The following is a 23,008-nucleotide window of genomic DNA, read 5'->3' on the forward strand; positions in this document are numbered from 1 at the left end:
ATTGCACGGAGTCCATCTCATTTCTCATTAAACATCAACCGAACAAGGTGATGTTCAAGATATGTCTCTGAGGTCATGTTTATTGATTGGAGTATTTTTAGTTCTTATCGAGTGGCCAAAAACCCCCCCAGAAAGATCAAAACTAAAAAAATCGGCACGTTAAAGTGTGTTTGGATTTAAAATTTTTTTTAACTCAAATCAACTTCACTTATTTCCAATTCAACAACACAATTATTACTTTTATTTTTTTATTTGTTTTAACAATTCAATTCAATTTTTAATATTAAATTATATGAACTATTCATCACTTTGTTCACAATTTAACAACACAATCATTACTCTATCTCAACTATTCATTACTCTTTCACACTTTTTCTCATAATTCCTAACACAATCATTACAAACCAATTAAAACCAAAATTCAATTCAACTCAAATACCAACTATATTAAATGTTTCAGCAGAACTGTTGAAATTAATGGTTGGGGAGTTCATAACTAATGAAGGCCGACCAAAGCTCTTTGTTTGCCTCGACAGTGTAATATTCTCCATGCAAAGTTCGGACTCATCAGATACGAGCAGAAGCGCCTTCTGCCTTCGGACGATGTATATATGTGACTGATCATCATCAGTTCGATTGGCAAGAGATAAGGCCAATCTACATGCAACCAGGACGGTCTATTATCGAAATCAAACTACTGAGTTCTGGACGTCCAGAACGCAAGCTCTTGATCAATATGTAACTCCCACAACAAATGGTTCTCAGCTCATGTTCGTGTGGTCCATGAGAAACTGGTTAGCTTCCTTCTGCAAAATTTAATACGTGATGTCGACCGTAAACACTGCATTGGTCCCTTCAAGAAGACATTCCAATTGCAAACCCCAGCCATGACCTCTCTTCTAGTGGCCTGATTTTAATCCCAACATCATACCTGGAGAGAATTTGTGTCACAATAAATTCCCATTCATTTACTGCCCAATCTCGCAGAGACCAACCATATGTATATATGTAATGTATGCCAGTGGAAATTCTTCTCCATTGGTATATATATATATGCTTCCCTATGTGTGTGTCTGTGTGTATATATATATATATCCTTTTAGCCCCGAAGTTTTTAATACAGAAAGTGATGGCACAACTTCTCTTATCTTATAATTTGCATCCATTTATTCCTTTGCTTTACCTTCTTGTGGATTAGCATCCATCCATTGTCACATCACTCTTTACGGGCATTAAAACATGGACCAAACAAAAATCACTTGATTCCCTTTCATTTGTTAAAAACAAATTGATTATCGTGCAATAATTGAATCAGCTATCCTTCAATTAGGGAAAATCTTTGCCGTCCAAGCATTCGCGGACGAGACATATATATATGTGTGCTGTGCTGTGAAACCCTGTCTAGATTAAGCTTTCAGATGCATATGCATCGATATAATATTCTCATGTAGGTGAACCTTTGATATCGGAGAAAATTGAATATAAGAAGAGGAGAAAGATAGAGGTATATCACAGATACAAGATTGCCATAGGATATAACTATGAAAGTTATTATTTTGATTAACTCAAGAAAATATAGAAGATGACTCGTCTATTTATAGACTCGACAAAATAACTAAAACTAAGAAACGAATAAATCTCCTACTATCAGTTGATGTTCTCCAGTAGAGATATGCACTCTTCTTAGTGGCTAATATTGACTTGATATACATGCACGATTTTGCTATAAAATATGGATAGAAGCAATAGTATTTCCCATTACAAAATAAACGCATGAGTTAAGTATAATGATATAGAAATCTAAGATAAAGGGGAAGGATAGTTTCAATGCGTGAGAATCTAATATGAAATTTCTTAGTTCTCGGATGATGGTATTTGCTGCTGCACTACGTTTTCTTTCTCATAATCAATAATATTTTTGTGGTTTAATAACAAAAAAAAAGTACAAACTTTTTTACATTTTAACAATCCTAGTACGAGTTTTTTTCTTAACCTAAAAATGCATAAACTTTCGATTTGATAACAATTCTAGCACGGCGTCAAATTTTTCGTTTATTTGGACTGAATCAAGGCCACAAAAAGTGCCGACAACCTTAATAGGGGGGAGAGTGCCGACGATCCCAATCGGGGAGTGATAGCCGGGGTCGTGGTTTCACTGACCGAAATCGGGAAAGTCCCTAATTTGAGGGTTCTCCTGATTCCGGGGGGTGGGGACCTCGATTCCGACCACCACACCCTCCTCCCCTCGATTGGGGTCGTTGGCACCCTTCCCCTCAATTAGGGTCATCGGCGCCCTTTGTTATCTCGATTCCGTCCAGATTAATTGAAAATTTGATGCTAGAATTGTTATCAAATCGAAAGTTTATACATTTTGAGATTAAGAAAAAAATTAGTGTTAAAATTGTTAAAATGTGAAAAAATCGTGTTTTTTCGGTTATTAACCCTATTTTTGTTGATGATGAACCAATAAATAAGATACAAGTGGTTTTCGAATATCAAAATAGGTCAAATTAGGGTTTTGGAAGTTCAACAAGATGTAACGACTTTTCCAGTCTTGCCCTTAAAGGTCATGAACAATCGGCAATCTACTTATATCATAGCCCTTAAAATGTTTCATGAATATATATAATAAAAGCACAAACGTCTTATGGCTTTCGACTCTGTCATCGTACAAGACATTCCTAATTGACAGTTCATGCACCTTTTCTATTGGTACCACAATCAATTTATAAGTTCCCACCTACCCTTCCTTAAATCACAAACAATTTGTTTTCTATAATTTTATACCATTTAGGTGCGGTATGATAAAAGATCCTGAACTGAAATACGTCGAATCGATCTACGAGATAATATCAGCGAATGCATAGTAGCACCTATATTGGACTTCACTGTCAAGATTTCTTCGACGACAAAAAAGGGATAGTCTTTTGTTGTGTTTTAACAAACTGTTTCGCTAAACAGTTGATTGAGATCAGCCACTTAAGGGATCTCACTATGTTCAACTTTACGAAGCAATGCAGTTCAATCCTTCATCTAGATGTAAGTTCTCGGGGGAGGTTTAAGGTGTAATTATTTTAGAGTGATTGTATTGTACGGACGTGCAAAGTGAACTATTTATCAGTGGATTATTTAAAGTGATAGTAAAGTAACTCAATATTAAATAAATCACATGTATTTCGAGTTGAGTTACTCTACATGTATTTTAAGAAATTAGTTGGAGCAAATTGTATCGAATTTATGGAGTTTCCTTTTTTACATAATTAAATTGAATGTATTTTTTTTTCTAATTGATAAGGAAGTTTATGGGTTTAGTATAAGAAAAATGAAAATCTAATAAAAAGGTTTGGGTAGTTCATCACAAGAATCAAACTTAAAACCTCTAGCTTACGAGGCGATGGCATGTATGACTGCACTATATCTCATTTATCAAATTACATGTATTTTGATGGAACTTTATTTAGGTTGTGTTTGTTTAGACTTTAAGTGTTGAAATTTTAAGCACTTACTCTAGTAAGTGCTTAAGAAAATAAGTTGATTTTGTTTGGTGAAGAGAAAAAGTTTTAGATACATAAAACCTCGATTTTTTTTTTTTACCTTCTGGAACAAAACTTTTCTCTTTTAAACTGTTGCTCCTTCTATAATATTATTATTTTAATTTCAGTAAATACGATTACAAAAAAAGGAGAGAATAGAGATGAACATGATTCATTAGAGAGGAGAGGGGCGGTGAGGGCACCGATCCCGGCCGCCACCACCGACGACTCCTGAGCCGTTGGCGACCTCATTTGGGGTGCCGATGGTTGGGATCAAAACCCCCACAACTTGGAATCTCTTCTATCTTTCTCTTCGATTGAAGAGAGAGAGAGAGATTCTCGGCGGTGAAGGGCTCGATCCCGGCCACCATTGCTCATGGTGAAGTCGCCAATGACTCATCATGGGCGATGGTGGCCAAGATCAGATCCTCCACCATGCCCTTTTCACCTGGTCTCTCTCTAGCTCAATTGCTTCAAAGAAAATTGAGATTGATTTGCAAACTTTGAAAAAGTTTGAGGGATGCTGCTGCAAATTTCAAAAATTAGCTGGCTTACTAAGCGATTAAGCCAAAAAAAGAGAGTAAATTTTGAGTTACTTGATGACTGAGAAGTTTTTTACTTAACTTAGTAAGTTAAGTCAATTTAATCTTGGTTTATCAAAGAAGCTGAATTCAATTAAGTGCCTAAAAATTAATTTAAACACTTAATTGGAGTAAACAAACACCGCCTTCGACTTTTAGTAAAGTAATTACTCACATGAAATGATGAGATGCATCCTCTAGGGCCGTTTGCTTCAAATATTATTAGATAACCGGGGAATATATGTTAAGATTGTAAGGAAAATTGTAACTATGAAATCATTTTCTTAGGAATATAGGAAGAAACATGACATTGTTGTGTTTGATAAGGGCAATGGATTACTAGGAAAGAATATAATGATATTACATTTGATTTATTTATAAGAGTTGATATGCGGGACTCGCGATGTTTCCCATCGATGACCAAAGAAAACATTCTGAAATTAAGATTTTCTTCTCAAACATATGAAAATAGGTGGAAATGTGGGGGATTTTTCCGGGAAAGCATGAACTTTTCCGCAATTCAAACGAAGGGCAATCCATCCATACTTTCGTTTTTCGTCTTTGGGAATCCGAGTTTTTGATGTTTTTGTAAGTTTCATTGTTTCTCTGTTGACAAATCTTTTAAGGGGCCAGCGTCTATCTGCTTTTTCATGTTAAACCTAAGAGGGATGTTCATGTCTTGTTCTAAGCAATGACATAAATTAAGCGCTGATGCTCATATAGAACAATCAAAGATTAGCAGCAAACTTAATAATTATCATTGTAACCACATCGATAATCATAAATTAACACGATCACAAAACCGGAAAAAATGCAGAAAAGAAACCGAGAAACAGTAGTCCTGTTCCTAATGTCCTCCTGGTGTGGAGGCCTTTTGTAACTGCGAAAACAAGACCCTTTTCACCATGTAATCTATCAAGGTATAGCGGCTTCCAACCTTAGATGGGGCCGAGGGGTCCTCGGCTTCTCGCTGGTTTTGTGCACGGTCTCAGCAACTTGAAGCGCCTTGTGACTCTTACACCCCAACAGCCCACTCGGGCGGCTCTTGGGGACTTCCTTCTCATTTGAATTTCTCGTAAAATTCGGCCTGCTACTGAGAGTAGGAATTTTATTTGCACCTCTTATGTCTGCCAAGACTTCCTTCTCATCATACTCTGAGAGTACGGAAAAATCTGCTGCACTGGCAGTCACGACGCTCCATTCAATGCTTGCTTCGCTTGGCTCGTAGCACGTTGAGGGAGGAATGGTCGTGGTGCCGGAGATGTTCTCGATCTCAAATAGTTCGGAGCTTGCCTCACTCCCCATATCTTCTTCCATTTTTGTGGGACTCTTATGGATCTTGGCCTTGGGAATGGCATCCCAAGTAAGCATCGACAGCTTCCTTTCCAAGTTCATCGCCACGACATTGTCCGCTCTCTTTTTAGCATGCGAGCCGAACACCTCTAGGGATATTCTTGGCTCCTCCACTGCCTTTGGGGCATTAATAAGCAACGGAAACGCAAAGGGCTCCATTCTCTTCGACTCGCCTCTCAATTTCTCAAAGCTTGGGGAGCTGAACTCATCCCGTGATTGTAACGCGGTCCGTGGATTTGAATGCGGAAGTGACTGTGAGGTGAGCTTTCTTCCAGAACTCCCTAACGGGACAGTACCGTTGATCTGCGTCGCTACTTCTTGGCGGGAAACTCTTTTGGAGACATATATCGATTTCCGATCAGCGCAGGACTTGTTGCACCTGAATCCTGCGAAGAATCCCCCCTGATCGCTCGCTTTGTTGCTGTGCCTGCTATAGGACAGGTTCCTCTGCAAGTTCCTCAGGAAAGCCGTTTGGCTACCCCAACTCGACTCCGAGCTAATACTCGGGGTTCCCAACCTCCTCTTCGAGTTGGCATAGTAAGGTTCAACGCACTTTTCCTTCTTGTGCCCAAGCTTTCTCGCATAATCATCGACAACGAGTCTCGGGGTAGTGCTGATAGGTTCATCATCATCTATCTTCATGTTGAAGTACTTCTCAGCACCAAAGACCCCAATCTCAGCGTCTTTAGGCACAACCTTCCCTGGGCGAACAGGGACGACCGGAGACTCCTCAGTTGGTATGATGGTGGAAGATGGAAGCTGAACCTGATCAGTAAGCTTCTTCACGAGGGCGTCTTGAGCAGTGTTGAGATAAACCGAAAATGATGCAGTTCTCAAATCGGTGATCGTGTTCTCACTCTCCATTGTATTAGACTTTGGAATGAACTTGTGAGTTATCGGAGAACGAAGAAGAAGAATAAGACCTGAATTCAGTAGGTGATCAAACTATACAGGAAATCTCGAAGGGAAGAGGAGAAATTTGAATAAACTGGAGACCATTCTCCGCAGAAGGGATGGAACGGAGGATTTCATTCTTTATAGGGAGATAAGTTTAATGGTCGCTGAAGAAATTAAAAGAGATGTGACACAAGTCTCAATCCGACATCCGATTGTAAATATCCTAAATCACATGCATTTTCTTCATTTTGCTTAATGGGGTTATCAGCCAATTTGTGGCTTTTACAAAGTCCAATTAGTTGGTCTAACTTATACGAATGCGCCGATGCCACACAAGGTCTTTGAGCACTATTTACTCTATCGGCATTAGATTGTTCTGAGAAGAATTTATTTCCAATAATGCATGTTGCAACGAGTTCAGCAGAAACTCGTTGATACCGCATTTACCATCAGAACGCGAATTTTGCAGATCTCCTGCACAAAAACCTGAGGAGCCAAGGCGGTGAAGACAGAGAATGTGCAAGACTATGTTCTGACACAACCGCACAGATGCTCCATCACAAAAAAAAGGCTAACTCCCTAAGCACTCGACATCAAAATACCGTATGAATTGAAAAGGCATGAGAGGCACAGAGCTGTATTTAACTCGATTTCATCCACAAACAGTGAGAATTCCACAGCAAAAGGAAACTTTCACTTCCGTAAGGAGTTCAAATAAGAGTGGTTCCCAGACTTCAAGTACCATTAATGGCGTGATCCGAATGATCAAATGCCATCGAACAAAAGAACATGAAAGAAAAACAGTTTATTGAATCCCTTCCTCTTCGAGAGGTGCTGATGTAGCTATTGAGAAGCTCCTGACATTTAGCTGCAGAGACAAGAATAAATTTCAATAAGTTCAACTGACCGTCCGTAATAGAAATAGTCAACAAAGAAACATCCCCTAATGCTTGAGGTGAAAATGGACGACAATTAGTTAACAGTTTATATCGAGAAATTGAAGGCTAATAATCATAGAGCAATCACTGTCAGCATGCTTCAAGAATTCCAATTCACATTGACAAAGTCAGTCCTTTCATGCTGAGCATTGAAGAGGCATACCGGGCAGCCACTGAAGGCGTCTAAAATCAGGATTTCGAAGGGGAAGAAATATAACTGGCTTCTGTTGAATCAGTCCATATAACAAATTAACCCTCGATGGAAAGAGAATGCAACTCGATGACATTTTAATTCGCACACGTCAATTTAATAGTTCCAAACACACCATAAGAGATATCCTCATTTAGTGACAAGGATTATGGTTGAAAGATACAAACTCGTAGTTTTGCACTCTGCAGCCTTCAGTAATAATTTGGACAGAAATCCCTTCTCTACGGGAAATGCTAAGGAGCGCAAGAGTTCGTATAAAATTATATATCTCCTCACCCTCCAATCCTCGTCCAAATTCCTGCTGGACTACTTGCATTTTCTTTTCTTATGCTTTTCCATTTCTAGTAATCAGATACTACAACTTCGTCGCCCATTCAAAGCCTATGCCTCTTAATCCTACGGAAAGCATCTCATTCATGCCTACTCGACTAGAATTCCGGGAATGTGAGGCGGATGGTAACGAAAGAAAGCTTTTGCTTCTGCACAGAAAATTGCAGAACTATCATAGAGATGGTATCAGCAGCACTGCCTAAACTTGCATCAAGCCTATGCGAAGCACACATTTGCCACTCCCCTAAGACTTTCCGCCAAATCCAAAAGCAACAAAGAAGATTCAATGCCGACACTCTGATTGAATTCAGCAATATCTCATCACTTGTGCGAAGGAAATTCGCAAAACGAGGGCTCAATCAATCGATCAATCTCTGACACAAGACCTCAGACGCACGAGGCGGATAACAAAATCATGATATCAAAAATCAGAGCTCGAGAAGCCAAAGTGAGGGGCTTACTGCTTCTTGTGCCTCTGCACGAAGGGAGAGTTCTTCGCGTCCTCCTCTGTAATCAGTTGGGTTCCAAGGTCAAAATTCAGGATCGAATCGCACGAGCGTGAGATTCAATGAGAAAGAAACCGAGAGAATTTATACCGGTGAGGCTGAGGGAGAGCTTGGTGATGAGGGTGCCAGTCACGGCGAATCCGACGAGGAACGGCCAGGTGCGGCTCCACTCTCGCTTGAAGAACACCGGCCACGGATCGAACTTCCTCATTCTTCTCGTCTGCTTCTTCCTTCTTCTTTCTTCTCCGATTGATTTCTCTCGCGGTCGCAGCCACAGATCGAAGGACGGGAAGAGGGTTGGCTTGGCTGTGAGTCTTTGTTTGGGAAGAGGGAGTAGGGTGTGAGTGGCGTTCACGCGCCGTCGGGTTTGGGCCTGACCCACCTCTCTTATTTGGACCTTTTGTTAGAGAGGCCCAATAACCGTTGAAAGGAAAATTAAATTTAACCAAAAAAAAAATCCACATCTCTTTGTAATATTCCATGAGAAAATTGGACTTGGAGCCTCAAGGTCCGATGATCTTTCTAATAATCTCAGCCCAACTGAGAGCATTCCAATTCGCACGAACCTTCCAGCAGCATGAATGGGATTTCGAGTCTATTGATCAATAAACAAGGCAGGATTCATGATGAGTAAGAACTGGTTTAGCACCTACAACGAGGTTGGATGACGATAGTAACATTTTAGATAAGTCAAGGTAATTGCTCGAACGACTTTGCTATCAGTACCAGTTCCATGGGGAAGGTTAATGATCATGGTCTATTCATACGAGAATGACTTGGGACAATCTTTGCCTTCACCTTTTGTTTGAATGGTAGGAAATGGAAGGAAAAGGGAGCAGAGAAGAGGAGAAATTTGTATGAGAATTTTAGAAAATTCTTTATAGTCTTTCTCTTTTCACCTTAATTTCGATTTATTTTAATAAAGTATGAGACAAAATATGAATGACTTACCTTCAATTTGCTCGTGAATGCAGTGGCGGCATAATCAAGGTGTACGCAAGTTATAGGCAAGGGATCCCACCGAACCGCATACCAAAAACGAATGTTGCGAGGGAGGACATTGCAAAATTGAAGATGGACCAATGTCGAAGCTCCATGGATATCTTAACTTTGGCTAATCGGCTCCCACAGCAGCTAGAACCGTATGAATATCAATTGAGCTTTAGAAAGATAACAACAAAGTGGCTGTAGTTTAGTGGTAAGAATTCCACGTTGTGGCCGTGGAGACCTGGGCTCGAATCCCAGCAGCCACACATTTCTTTTTGCTCCTTTTATTTTCATTTTTATCTTTTTCTAAATTCTAATGTGGGGTCACGTGGGCCCATTTACCTTCTAATCCTCAAGGCCGAAGAAACTTGGGCTTAGGGCTCTGTGAAACATTTTCTCGAAGCCCAAATTTAAGATCCAACTGGTGGTCCAAAAGCTGGAAGCCCAAGAGCGTCTCCGTCCCCCTCGTTAACTCCTCCTCCTCTCTCCATCCACCGACGACTGCTGTGTTGTGTTGGAGATTGTCAGAACGAAGGTCAGCGGTCCGATCACGGAGCCGCAGAACAAAGGAACTAAACCTCCATTTTGTCTCCGTCGATCGGTGAGCGCGAGATCCGGTCCCCTCCCCCTCCTCCTCTCTCTCTGTCGAGCCGGACAACCGGACAAAGGTAACACTCCTCTCTCTTAATCGACCATCTCGTCTCAGGATGTCGTTCCTGATTTTGCTTAATTTCGTTTGGATTTCTGTGTTCGGAGAGAGTGGATGTGAGGTTAGAGCTCTGGTAATTAGGAAATGCAGAGGTTTCACTTTCACCTGCTCCGGTCAATTCCGAGCTGTCGGCTTTGTAGAGAAGTGTCGAACAGTTAGGCCGCGGACGATCGCATAGCGGAGTGGATATCGCGTTAGACTCCGGATCTAAAGGTCGTGGGTTCGAATCCCACTGCGATCGCACTTACTTAGTTTTTTTTTTTTTAGCTCCTAATTCTCTCCCCCCAGTTTTCGTTTTTCTAGTTAGCATTTTTTTTTTTTGCTTGGTCTAGTTAGCATTTTCGTTTCGATGGTTTACTGAAAACAAGTGTCAGCTGAGCAATTTAAATACTCAATGTTACGTCTATAAAATAAATTTGCCCGCCATATCCAAATTACAGTACCATGTATATGCTGAAGGTCATAACCCGCCGAGGTGCACCCATAAATTTTGGTTCTTTCACCCCGACCATAAAACCATGAACCATCCATGGAATTAATGGGGAGTACTATGTGACTGCAACTATGCAGTTTGGTGCCAATTTTTTGGAGGGTCAAATGAATGTTTCTTTTAATTTAATGAATGCTCGGGCTTTCTTACTGAGCATTCCACGTGTTTTGGTTATTAGCTGATACGGGAAACCTCATATTTTTTGCCCTCCAAGTAATGAAGTGCCGTAACTTTCTGTGTGGGTTGTGGTAGTCTCTGTGAAATTTTTAGACTGTGTCGTAGGTGCTGTGCTTTTGCTATGAGGAATGCTATTCGGGGTGTGAAATTGTACCAATGTCAGACCTTCAGTGTTGAAAATGTTGCTAAGAGAACATAGAGGCCTGATCCTATATTTCGGAGTCAGATTCTTCCGGTGATAGCTTCTGATTTTTGGTTTCATGAGTGGGAGTTTTATACTGTTGAATATTAGTGATAAACAAACATCTAAAAACAATCCAATGGAGAATAAAGGAAGACGAGCTGTGCAAAATCATTCATGCTTTGCCTCAGAGAATGATTGCTATCTGCGTTGATCAATAGAAACTTTTCCTGGCTGTAACCTAGGCGATACATTCAGAAGTCAAAATCCTGCATTGTGAGCAAACAGTGAACGAGTGTGTAATTGTTATCTCAGTGACATCAAGCTTCATGATTTGTATGGAAGGTACATTTGGCATGGTTTCTAAGATGGGGCAGCATACTCTCATTCCAATCTTTATACAAAATTCTGGCTCCATCATTTTCTTAATAGAAGTTAGAAGATATAAGCAGAATGAGGGGGAAAAAAAACCAGCTTTGTATTCAGAAATCAATGTCAGAGACAGAAATGGTTACCTTCATATCTTCTGGTTTTACTTTTTCATCTTTTTTATTATGATTGAAGTGTTTCAGCATGCTGTATCCTATTGTTCTTATGTTGTTAAATATGTCATGAACCATTCATAAAAAAAATAAAAAAAATTGTTCAAAGAGTTGGCCTTTTGTACTTGCAGCGCATATGACTTCATTTCCATTTCCTCCAATCTAGTATTCAATAAGTTCATATTTTGGGATTTCATGGCTAATTAGTTGGTGATGTGCATGGTTTTGCAGATGATTGATGATGAAGGCCTCGGGCTCGTTGCCAATTTTCTTGGCATGTTCATATTTCTGCTCGTGATTGCATACCATTATGTGACCGCTGATCCAAAGTACGAAGGAAACTGAGAACTGATGCTGTACCTCCCTTCTTTCATACTGAGACATGCCTATCTATAGAAAGACAAGTTTAACTAGTTTTCTTAGCATAATCATCTGATTTTTTTTTTCTCTCCTTTCTACCACATCTGGAATTTTGCTGACTCTTTTTTTTTTTTCAATTAACGTTTTTTGGTTTCTGCAACTTTCATGTTTTGCTTGTGCTAATGTTCGACAGATTATGAATCATGGAGTTAATATCGTGAAAGATGGCTAGATTTTGTTGTTCAACAATTGGTATTAGAGATTTGCCCATGTTATTGATGATAGTTGTGATCCTTTTTTCTGGATAATGACTTTTCTGAATTGGTGACAAGATCTAATGAAATTAATGGAACAACTCTATAGTGTTTCTACATGATGTAGACGTTGGCAACAATAAATTAGCAAGTCATGAAAATGCAGAAGTTCTTATGAGTTGCCTTTGAAGCTTTGTTTGTTCGGGGAGTGCAGTTTTTCGACCCATGGACATTGGTGTATGGTTTAGGAGTACTGGTGTGGTGCTGAAAGGGAAGATGTGAATCATGTGAGATTACATGGCTAAATAGTCATAAATTTGCTTGCAAGATAATTGCTTAACCGGTGAAGCTTAAAGCATGGGTAGAAAAGTGTTTGATTGTCCTTATTATGATTCACCTCACGACGTGAGGAACGTGAATCACGTCACGCATATAAGTGAGCTTTGTGGTATTACAGCAGAAGTTTTATGCTAGAGTTTTTGTTAATTGTCCAAATTTTATGTAGTTACTTAAGATCATATCTTATATCTTTAAACTAGTTCTCTTGCTCACGCACAGTGTGGAGTTTTACATTTATATCTTTTTAGTTAATTTTTTTTGTAAAATCTATTTTCACATTACATATATATTTGTAGGAGTTTCTCTTAGATCTATGATAATATATTACGCATATTGTGATTTTTTTTTGAACTTTTAGTAATGTACTTAATTGTACGATGAAATCACTTTTTATTGATTGCACCTATAAGAGTGCGTTTAGATTGAGAGTTTAGTTGAGTTTACTTTTGGTTTTAATTGGTTTGTAATGATTGTATTGTTGAATTATGAGAAAAAGTGTGAAAAAGTAATAAATAATTGAGAAAAAATAATGATTAACTAATGATTGTGTTGTTGAATTATGAAAAAGTAATGAATAGTTGAGAGAATTTAATATTAAAAATTGAATTGAATGGTTAAAAATATTTAAAAAATAAAAAAGTAATGATTGTGATGTTGAATTGAAGATAAGTGGAGTTGAGTTGAGTTGAACATTGTTTATAAAACAAACACACCAGTGTGTTTGGATTGAAAGTTGAGTTGAATTGAGTTTTGGTTTTAATTGGTTTGTAATGATTGTATTGTTAAATTATGAGAAAAAATGTGAAAAAGTAATAAATAATTGAGAGAAAATAATGATTAAGTAATGATTGTGTTGTTGAATTGTGAAAAAGTAATGAATAGTTTAGAGAATTTAATATTAAAAATTGAATCGAATGGTTAAAAATATTTAAAAAATAAAAAAAGTAGTTGAGTTGAGTTAAGTTAAATTTTATTGCGAAAATAAACGCACACGATTTTGATGGTAGTTCGCCTTGATCGTCATTGTGTTCGCATAAGACCAATGAAGTTTTTTGGTGGTCTGAGACCAATAAGTTCATTCTTATTTTTCAAGACACCCTCCATGAGCCGCTCTTCCATTCTTCCTTCTCGAATCTTCACGACTCTGTATTTGAAGGCCACAAGAGAGAGCCACTTTTGTATTGTACTCTGCTATTAATCTTTCATTTAATTCACCGTAAAACCATAGTGACTTACCATTACCGATAAGATATAAACCTCTGCTGGCTGTTTCAATCATGTGTTATTCCTGGCAGAAGTTTGTATAATTTGTTATACATAATCTTTAAAATTATCGATTATTTTATAATTGTAGAATTAACTACATATGTTATTTGTGGCAGAAGTTTGTATAATTTGTTATACATAGTCTTTAAAATTATCGATTATTTTATAATTGTAGAATTAACTACATGATAATCGTCAAAATAACGATGAATAAAATTATTTTAATTAAAATTAAAGTAACTAATTAATACCTTTTAATTTCTAAAAAATTCTTAATTTTAAATATTGAAATTGCAAAAAATATTTGCATTATCCTTTATACAATAATAAATTACTAATACAACTTAAATGTTTCAACTTTAAATATATTAAATAAAAAGAGAGACTAAATTTATTTTATTCATATTATGAACTTTTAAATAAATAAATTCAACTATTCAACACTATTTTCTTAATTTCAACATTTTTTTTATTAATTTAACAAAAGTGGAGTGTCAAAACCTGTAATAATACATTCGTCTTAAATTGTTATCTAGTTGAATTTTATTCGATAATATAGTTATATATATATATATATATTAATCTGTTATATAAATTAGGGTAAATTTCAATGACACCCGTAATGATTTGTAAAATGACCAACTCCCCCATACTTTCAAAATTAGCCACATTATGATAAAAATCATCAATTCACGCAAGTGCACGTATGGACTCAAGTAATATATGAGAATGAGAGTATTGTCCCATAGAGACTAATTAAGACCTTATTAAGTACCAAAACCGTCACTACTAGCTATTCTCTAAATGATCAATTTCCAGAAAAGTGGTTAAAACTACTTCTAAGAACAAAACTAAAGCAACCAAATAAACACGAATGAAATCAATAGAGATGAGCCTAAAACTTTCAATTTCCTCTAGTTCCTTATACAGAATCGATCGTTCTCTCTCTATTCTATCGAATTCACGAATTACTAACATAGAGTTCTATTATCTTTCTACCCCTCTTCCAAGCGCTGCAGAATCGTATTCTCTGTATCGAGTTAACTGCTCTATTCCTAGGCAATTAATAAGCGAGAACCCATTAATCATCAACCCTAATTGGCTGCCTAGGACAATCATGTATATTCCTATCTCTCACACAAATTAGTCGATTTTCCAACTCGAACTAAACTTAGGCTATCCCATTCACGGCTTAACCTAGAATGCTCTTCCTAGCTCATCTAAATTTTCTAATCAATTAATTGGCGATTAGGCAATTAATGGCATTAAGAACAAGAAAGAATAAGCAATTCAATCGAATTCAATAGATATAGAAAAAAGCACTCACAATTCTATATAAAAGTACTAAATTCCATTGAAGCCCTAATAAAAGAGTTTTGCTCGTGATCGTAACGCTAAATATCAAATCCCTAGAGGAAAACACAAGCATTATAACAAGGATCGAAAGAGAAACGAGAAAGAATGATGTAGCTAGTTTTCCAACTGGAGCTGCGGTCGTCACGACTCACGATCTCGATCTCCACGTCCTCTTGCTCCCAAAGGTCACGTTCTCATCCTCTGTTTCGTGTTAATAAACGTTCAGCACCCTTAGTCCAAGTTCAACGTCCAAAAAGGCCAGCCCAGAATGCTGAAAAATCTCTCTCCATGAAAAGATATTGTTTCCTAATTTAAACCACTTAAATAGCATTCTTCTATCTCCAAAAATACTCTGACTATCTAATTACAAATAGTTAAATATTTCCCCAACAATAGCCTCCTCTTAGAATCCCTAACGCTTGAGAGAAATGCTGAAACAGGCATTAGCAAAGTCGGATTTAATAGATCTGGAGGGCTGCAGCTCTTCAATTTCACGGCTGGGGTCACTCGGATCAGTAATTCCTGATCGCACGCTGAACTTCGATCAATCATATCTTCCTTGTTTGAGCTCCGATTGATGAACCGTTTAAACCGCTGCGCTCCTGACTCGATGAACTTTCCATTGATATGCAATTCGAACCATTTTGAAGTTTAGCATGTTCGAAATACCAAAAACTTAGAGGCTGCAAAAGCTAGATTCATAAACTAACTCCCAAAATCACCTAAAAACAAACCAAAAATCACTTAAGACTCTAAAAGTCCTATCAAAACACAAACGAATGCTAATTAAACTATAATCCTACTAAAATTAACCTAAACTCGAGAAACTAACTCGAAATAAACGCATAAAATGTATCGAATAACTCTATTTTCATAAAGTTAACAAGTCACACACCATCCCTCCTTTCTCTGATTCGTATTGTGTTTTTCTTAAATCGGGTTAGATTTAGTTCGAGTAAAGAAATCAGAGGATAGGTCGGTTTGTATAGTTTCGTGATATGAGATTCACGTGGTAAAGTGAATGTTCTCTTAGTACCATGTCAGCAAAAGGAGGGTGGAAATGCGTCACTGGTCATTTCACAAATTATAGGGGTGTTGTCAAAATTTACCCTATAAATTATGTCCTATCTTTATCGTTGGCCCAGATTAAATGGAGGTTTAAGTAATGGTCTTTATCCTTTTTTGGCATCCCGTTAGAGTATGAGACTTAGTATGCAAATATCAAAAGGTAATATCAAAACGAAACTTCAGCGCAAAGTATTTCGAGATTTCACCCTACTCGAACAAGATGAGCTTCGCTCTCCATATATATATATATATATATATACACATGCATACACATATTATTAAGGGATTTTAACGCCATATATTCCATGGCTTAACACCTTTATCAAATTTATCACATAATTTAAAAATTACTCAAAAAATTTCATGGTTTACATGTTGTTTCATATTTTTCCTGGTGTCAATTTGTCCATCAATTTTTAACGGTATTGCTGACATAGAACGTAAATGAGCTCATCTTTTCCACCGTGGCCCTTTGCCCGTAATAGAATTTAGAAATAATTAAAATCATAAAATAGATTTGAGAAAAAAATTAAAATTATGGGATAGACTTGGGGCTCATTTACGTTTTATTCACGAACAAATTTACGCCTCGATAGATTTGGAACAAGATTTAAACGAGGCCTTTTTAGGTAATTTTTAAAGAATATGATAGATTTGAGAAAATGGTTAAATTATGAGATATATAGCGTAAAAAATCCTATTATTAATATATTTCAATTTAAAAAGTAGAAATTATAAATATTTTGTGTAATTTAATTAAAGTTAACAGATTATTATTTTGGGTTATATACGAGGACGAGGACATAAAGATAAAAGACAAGCGGCTCAATCAATGTCTTTTTAAGTAAATTAATAACATGCCTTTACCAGTTCCATCAAATTCATCTCCGCATCCCAATGTCCATATGAGACATGGATGCAATTCTCGTAATGACCGTCACTTCCCATCCTATCATACAATCTCCATTTAATTTAACTTAGTAATTCCTTTATGATCTACTGCCGATCCATCTCCATTGATGGGAGACCACGACGAGGGTCCTTTTTCTAACCTGAAAGTGACCGTCCTCCTGTTCGGGATAGGATCTGCGGCCCTCGTGGTCAGCATCTACCACTGCATTGCCATGGGCTGGTGCCGCTTGCATTCCAGGGCTTCGGAGCGCGCTGACCGAGCTCCTGCGCCTAGACCGCTCGTGGCTGAGGTTGTAGAGTACCCAAGCATCGAGAACTCGACAGTCCAGCTGATCCCGGCCCGTAAGTACCAGAAGGGCGAGAGCCTTGTGGGAGACGACAACACGTGCTCGATATGCCTGTGCGAGTTTGAGGAAGGGGAAGAGCTGCGGACACTCCCTGAATGCGCCCACCCGTTCCACGCGCCGTGCATCGACATGTGGCTCTACTCGCATGCTAGCTGCCCGATGTGCCGAGCGGATGCTAGCCCGTCTCCCCTGATCTTCCCCTCATCGAATTCAAACAACCAAGGAGACAATGTCACTTTGGAACAAGTCCTCGTACACTCCCAACTGTGAATTACAATATTTTCTGCCTTCGGGATGTTAATTAGTGTTACCACACGTTTCAATAACGTCTCATCATTGAATATCTGAATATATAGTCTCATGAAATCTTGTGCTATGGCTCGAATCCGTATTCAATCGAGGAAGCAGCATTCGACAATTGAATTCATATTTGTTACATATTTGTGAGGGGGCTGTTGTAAATGCTGGGACACACTTTCATTAGTGCGCATGGTCGACTACTTGCCAAATGTGGGAAGACAATTTGTCCCCTTAGAACTTGGGGACCAGCATTTACTTTGCCCAACCACAGATTCAAATTGTCAAGCAAAATTCAAATGCGTTCACTTTTGCAGTCGGCTCAAATAACAGTCCCAGTGGCCACTCTATGTGGACTTCTAGGCCCATCTCCTGACCATCCCCTCAAATGAACTTAACGCTGTGAGCTTGATACGGAAAAAGTCTTATCTGTAACGAATATATCTATTATTGGCATATTTCATGCAGCTTGTAACCACTAATGAATGAGTATACCCTCTTATAAGAACACACGTCGCATGGCACAATCTTTACACGAAGAGAGAAAATTCTTCACTTTTAACTGTGGGAAAGATTAATATTCATGGGCAATGGTCCTATCGTTCCTTTTATAAATCGTGACTTGTGTCACATGTGGAATACAAAATTTAAAGTAACTAATTAGAGGCCGCTATGTATATTTAAAAGGACGTCTAGGTCTCGACCTCTAAAATCTCACTGTATGACTTGTTCGAGCTGCTCATTCATCCACCATTAGATAATGGTAAACACGTAACATAATGAATATCCTTTTCATTAAATGAAGTATGTCCTTAAATTTTGTTAAAGCGATAAAATATTCAACGTCTATATCCCATCTTCAATAAGATAGATATCTTAAAAGCCTCTGATATATCAGAAGTCATACTTCGAGTGAAAAAGGGTCAAAAGTGAGGAAAAGATCGACTAGAAGCATCAACTAGCGAGTTTGACTCAACTAGTGGAGTCCTCTTTTCCCGATATTGAAAAGGTCTATTTAAAAGGTATTATCACTTTAGACGTTCCCCTTACGGTTTTGCCCTCCAGAAGGCACCTCTTGGATGAGGAAGAATTTTGGGCCTTATAAGGATGCCAAGATCCCCATTCCCTTTCAACGTGGATGTCTTGAGTTCGACTCTCAATAGAAAAATCAATGTCCCTATCGGTATATGACCTCACCACTCAAGATTCTATTATATAAGATTGAAGATCTCCAGGTGCAAGTTCAAGAATTATAAAATGACAAGGGCTTTTCTCTTTTTAGAGTTAAAGCAAGATACAAGGGTCAGAGACAAAATTAGAATAAAGTAAGATTTACTCCATAATTATTTTATTTAAGCGTTCTATTTTTCTTCATTTTTTTATTTTTAGATGTATTGGGTTGTTGCGGGGGGGGGGGGGGGGGGGGGGGGGGGGGGGGGGGGGGGGGGGTGGTTTCATTAATTGAAGGTTTGAATAAATGCTGCCCATGTTTCATTAGCACTTGGGATGTCCAAAATGGGCCGACCCGAACCGAAATTTTAGGGTCGGCCCGGTTCGGTTCCGTTTCTGAATTTGGGTGGGTTTGGATGCAACATTTTGTCCGATGGAAATTTGCTTCGGGTCGGGACAACCCGGAATTTTAAAAACTGCTGACTTTTACTATTTCAGCTATTGATGGGTGAAAATAATGGGACAAGATGAAGTAATGGAAGAAACTTGCTTTGATCTCAAAGTTTTCGGGCTATAGGATGAATCCAAATCAACATTCAAGAATTGATAGAACTACCATTCAAAGTTATATTGACGAACATCTAATTGACAGAATAGGCTCGGATTAGAGAATATATATCTGGAGGGAAAAAAAAACTTGACATAGAAAAAAAATCACTGGAACAACTCTGGTTGCTGCAGTTATTGCATATGATGTAACATGTACATTTGCCTGTGCGCACATCCGTTCTTCAGGTCATGGTATGATGATGCTAATCCTTCTTGATTGCTCCCTTTCATCATCAGTTCTCATCAGACTAGGCTCCTTTTCACCAACAAACAGAAACTGGAGTGATCAATTCTAATGGAATGATAACAGTTCATGCAACACATAGAGGAAAAGATCATGCAAAGGTTTGATCTCAGAAGGAACAGCAAGAAGGAATCAACACCAAGAACAGTTCATCGTTTTCATTTGCTATCACTTCCACAAATGAATAAGTAGTAACCTTCAGAAACAAGCGTATTAGAAAACTAACTCTTTTAAATGATAAAAAATATGATTGCCTACAATTGCTACGAACAAGATCGGTCTTAGAATAAGCTTGCTAGAACTTATCTTCCTTTTGGCTTTGTTCATATGCTGCCTAGGTCTCTGCTGCTTCTGTGAGAGGGCTAAAATATGAACATCTACTTACCCTCTCCATCAAGCTCGACACTTGAGGGAGCTATGCGCCATTACACGTTAGGACTAAGTATAGTTACCCGAATGCCAACATCATCCATGTAAAAACAGACCTCGTACATTGGTTGATACACTGTTGCTTTTTCTGAGGTTTGTCTGATCACTCAATAATTTTTATTGATGTTCAATCATTTGAATTCGGTTAGATAAATGTCGCAAAGAAAGGTGTTTGACCAAAGTATGCAGACAAAGTTTATAAGTGGCAAAAAAAAGAAGAAGGAGAAGAAGAAGATCCGGACCGATTAATCTGAGCCGAACTCGTTATTCGGTTTGGGTCGAACCATGGACAGTCCTACTTGGGACTCCTCAGCCAGCTTCTATTAATAAAGATTGCCTTCTCCCTCACAACCCCCACCCCTCCTCCATATTCAACTCCATGTCAATTGTCAAACCATGACACCAGATATTCTCAGCCTTCTTTTCCAATATTACCCTCCAAAAAAGCACCAAATTACATCCCCAAAATATCGAGTTAATAACACGGCTCACCAAATGGGACCATCCCCTTTCGAGTTTCAATAGGCAAGTCAAGTCGGTTTTTGTATGGCCACAGGCGCTATTGAATGTAAAATTTACTGGTTTCTATTAACGGTTCAGTTTAGATGTCAGAATTTGTAATCGATGAATAAAACTATTTATAAACAACAAAAGGCTTGTGTCCTTTTGACATGATGAGAAACATATCTTGGTTAAATTAGTACAGGTCGACTCGTTCACCCAATTAGCAAAAGAACTATAGTGACTTCACATATGGATGCCTTAGTTGGGCCATGTGATGCGGCAGAAGACGTGGCAATTTTATATTATTTGGGCGTTTTTGCAAATTTTAGTAAAAATTTTATTTTTTTCGTTGTAATTTCCTTAAATAGTTTATTTCTTTCTTTGTAATTTCGTTTATTCCTATTTAAGCGATATAAGCCCTAGGGTTAAATAGTTTTTTGGATGAATAAATTTCGAGAGAATATTTTCTCTATTTTCCCAAATTTGGCATTGATTGAATCAACGAATTTGATGCATATTTCCTGGTATTCGTAAAATCAATAGGTTATAGAAGATTATTTTCTGACATTTGTGCGCGAATCAACAGATTATAATTGTTATTTAGTTTATGTTGCGTCAGTTGGTATCAGAGCCGCTTCGCTCTTGGATCAGCAATGCCGCCCCAAAGAATGGTTAATCAACATCATGTTGCGGAGAAGGACGAACTGGATCGGAGGATCGAGCGGATTATTGATACCCGGCTGGTGCGTAGGATGGACGTGGTTCTGGATCGCATAACTGAGAGGATGGGGGCGCTAATGGAGACCCAACAGGAGGTCCCTAATTCGACCGCGAACTTGGAGGAAATCGAGTATGATTCCAATTCTGAAGGGGACGCGACTTTGTTTTCTGAAAAGGATCTGTCTGATGACGCATTTTTTTTATAGCGGGAGGCGATGGAGAGGTCGAGTTCGACGAGGAGGAGGAGATTGTGACAGGAGATGGAGTGCCCAATTTGATGTGTGAGAAGGAAGACATGGAGAGTGAATCATCTAGGAGAGAAGAATTGGGCGAGAGATTCTCAGGGGAAGTTACTTTCACTGGTTGTTGAGAGACTAATCGATTCAAACAGTAATGTCAATAATAAAGATGTGGGTACATGGAAAATCAAGGTGGAGATAGCACTGTATTGTCAAGCATGTCTGCACCCCATACATGTGGTAGATTGCAGCACGTAGATGAAAGTGATGCTTTTACACCAAGTATTGATGACGGTGAACCCTTAAATGAAAGAGAAGAAAGCATATTGGATTCTCGACCGACACGTTTTGAAGATTGAGAGGAGTCTGTGTATGAAAGTGAGGTCGTTCTTGCCAGGCAATCTAACAAAAGCCCAGCTGATGATCGTGGAGTCCAGTCTAAAATTGATACCACTCCACAACAAGGAGAATTGATTCGAAATTTCTTGAAGAACGATGATAGTCAACTGACCACATCTCCATCGATAGCATTTTATTATGATAACCACATCTCCATCGATGGCGACACAGAAATTGCCTTCATCGAGAGTGTTGACACCCGTTTTGGAGGTCTTGGGTGGCACGTTATCTGGGTCAAGAATGATAACACGGGTTATGATGAAATTCGTGCTGCAATTAATGAAGCAAAGGCGGTGAAGGATAAGCCCACTTTGATTAAGATAATGATCACCATTGGTTCTGGCTGATCCAACAAGGTTAACACCTACAGTGTGTACGGGAGTGTCTTAGGTGCCAAGGAGGTGGATGCTACCAGGAAGAACCTTGGATGGTCCCTATGAGCCTTTCCTCGTTCCTGAGGATGTTAAGAACCATTGGAGTTGCCACATCCCTAATGGTGCTGCACTTGAGATTGAATGAAATGCTAAAGGTGTGTTTGTTTTATAAACAAAGTTTAACTCAACTCAACTTCACTTATCTTCAATTCAACATCACAATCATTACTTTTTATTTTTAAAATATTTTTAACCATTCAATTCAATTTTTAATATTAAATTATCTCAACTATTCATTATTTTTTCACAATTCAACAACACAATCATTACTTAATTATTTATTACTTTTTTATACTTTTTCTCATAATTCAACAATACAATCATTACAAATCAATTAAAACCAAAACTCAACTATCAATCCAAACGCACTCTAAGTTTGCGGAATATGAGAAAAAATTTTGTGTTAGCAAGAAGGGAAAGAAAGAATCCCCAGTTGCCGCTATCCTTTGTGTCAGGCATTCGCCCCAAACTCGTCCTGAAATTAACCATGTATTGAAACTTCTCCAAGGTGATGAGGAAGCAATAAAGTGGGCAAGGGAAACCTTTGCGAACATTCAACTAGTTAATAAGCTCTTGAAGAGGGAGGCAGGGCCCAAGACTATTCTCATTCCCAGCGGAGAGAAGTT

General features: G+C 38.3%; 4 protein-coding genes and 2 non-coding genes across 6 annotated transcripts; 4 read left to right on the forward strand and 2 right to left on the reverse strand.

The window, feature by feature from the left end:
* Nucleotides 1–4,849: 4,849 nt before the first annotated feature.
* LOC116197894 (protein PHYTOCHROME KINASE SUBSTRATE 3-like) lies at nucleotides 4,850–6,829 on the reverse strand. The gene has a single exon (XM_031528160.1). It carries the CDS (start codon nucleotides 6,329–6,331, stop codon nucleotides 5,030–5,032), a length of 1,302 nt encoding a protein of 433 aa, XP_031384020.1. The 5' UTR covers nucleotides 6,332–6,829; the 3' UTR covers nucleotides 4,850–5,029.
* Nucleotides 6,830–6,974: 145 nt separating this feature from the next.
* Nucleotides 6,975–8,712, reverse strand: LOC116197895. The gene is made up of 3 exons (XM_031528161.1): nucleotides 8,440–8,712; nucleotides 8,305–8,350; nucleotides 6,975–7,232 (listed from the first exon to the last, which is right to left on the reverse strand). Exons 1-3 carry the CDS (start codon nucleotides 8,558–8,560, stop codon nucleotides 7,229–7,231), a joined length of 171 nt encoding a protein of 56 aa, XP_031384021.1. The 5' UTR covers nucleotides 8,561–8,712; the 3' UTR covers nucleotides 6,975–7,228.
* An 818-nt stretch (nucleotides 8,713–9,530) lies between these two features.
* TRNAH-GUG lies at nucleotides 9,531–9,602 on the forward strand. The gene has a single exon. It is a non-coding gene; the product is annotated as a tRNA-His (tRNA).
* A 611-nt stretch (nucleotides 9,603–10,213) lies between these two features.
* Nucleotides 10,214–10,286, forward strand: TRNAR-CCG. Its single transcript has one exon. It is a non-coding gene; the product is annotated as a tRNA-Arg (tRNA).
* A 1,380-nt stretch (nucleotides 10,287–11,666) lies between these two features.
* On the forward strand, nucleotides 11,667–12,074 carry LOC116194369 (dolichyl-diphosphooligosaccharide--protein glycosyltransferase subunit 4A-like). The gene has a single exon (XM_031523176.1). It carries the CDS (start codon nucleotides 11,667–11,669, stop codon nucleotides 11,778–11,780), a length of 114 nt encoding a protein of 37 aa, XP_031379036.1. The 3' UTR covers nucleotides 11,781–12,074.
* A 4,847-nt stretch (nucleotides 12,075–16,921) lies between these two features.
* Nucleotides 16,922–17,698, forward strand: LOC116197451 (RING-H2 finger protein ATL52-like). Its single transcript, XM_031527604.1, has one exon. It carries the CDS (start codon nucleotides 17,098–17,100, stop codon nucleotides 17,605–17,607), a length of 510 nt encoding a protein of 169 aa, XP_031383464.1. The 5' UTR covers nucleotides 16,922–17,097; the 3' UTR covers nucleotides 17,608–17,698.
* The last annotated feature ends 5,310 nt before the right edge of the window (nucleotides 17,699–23,008 follow it).

This window comes from Punica granatum, chromosome 2 (assembly GCF_007655135.1).
Source record: "Punica granatum isolate Tunisia-2019 chromosome 2, ASM765513v2, whole genome shotgun sequence".
Classification (NCBI taxonomy): domain Eukaryota; kingdom Viridiplantae; phylum Streptophyta; class Magnoliopsida; order Myrtales; family Lythraceae; genus Punica; species Punica granatum.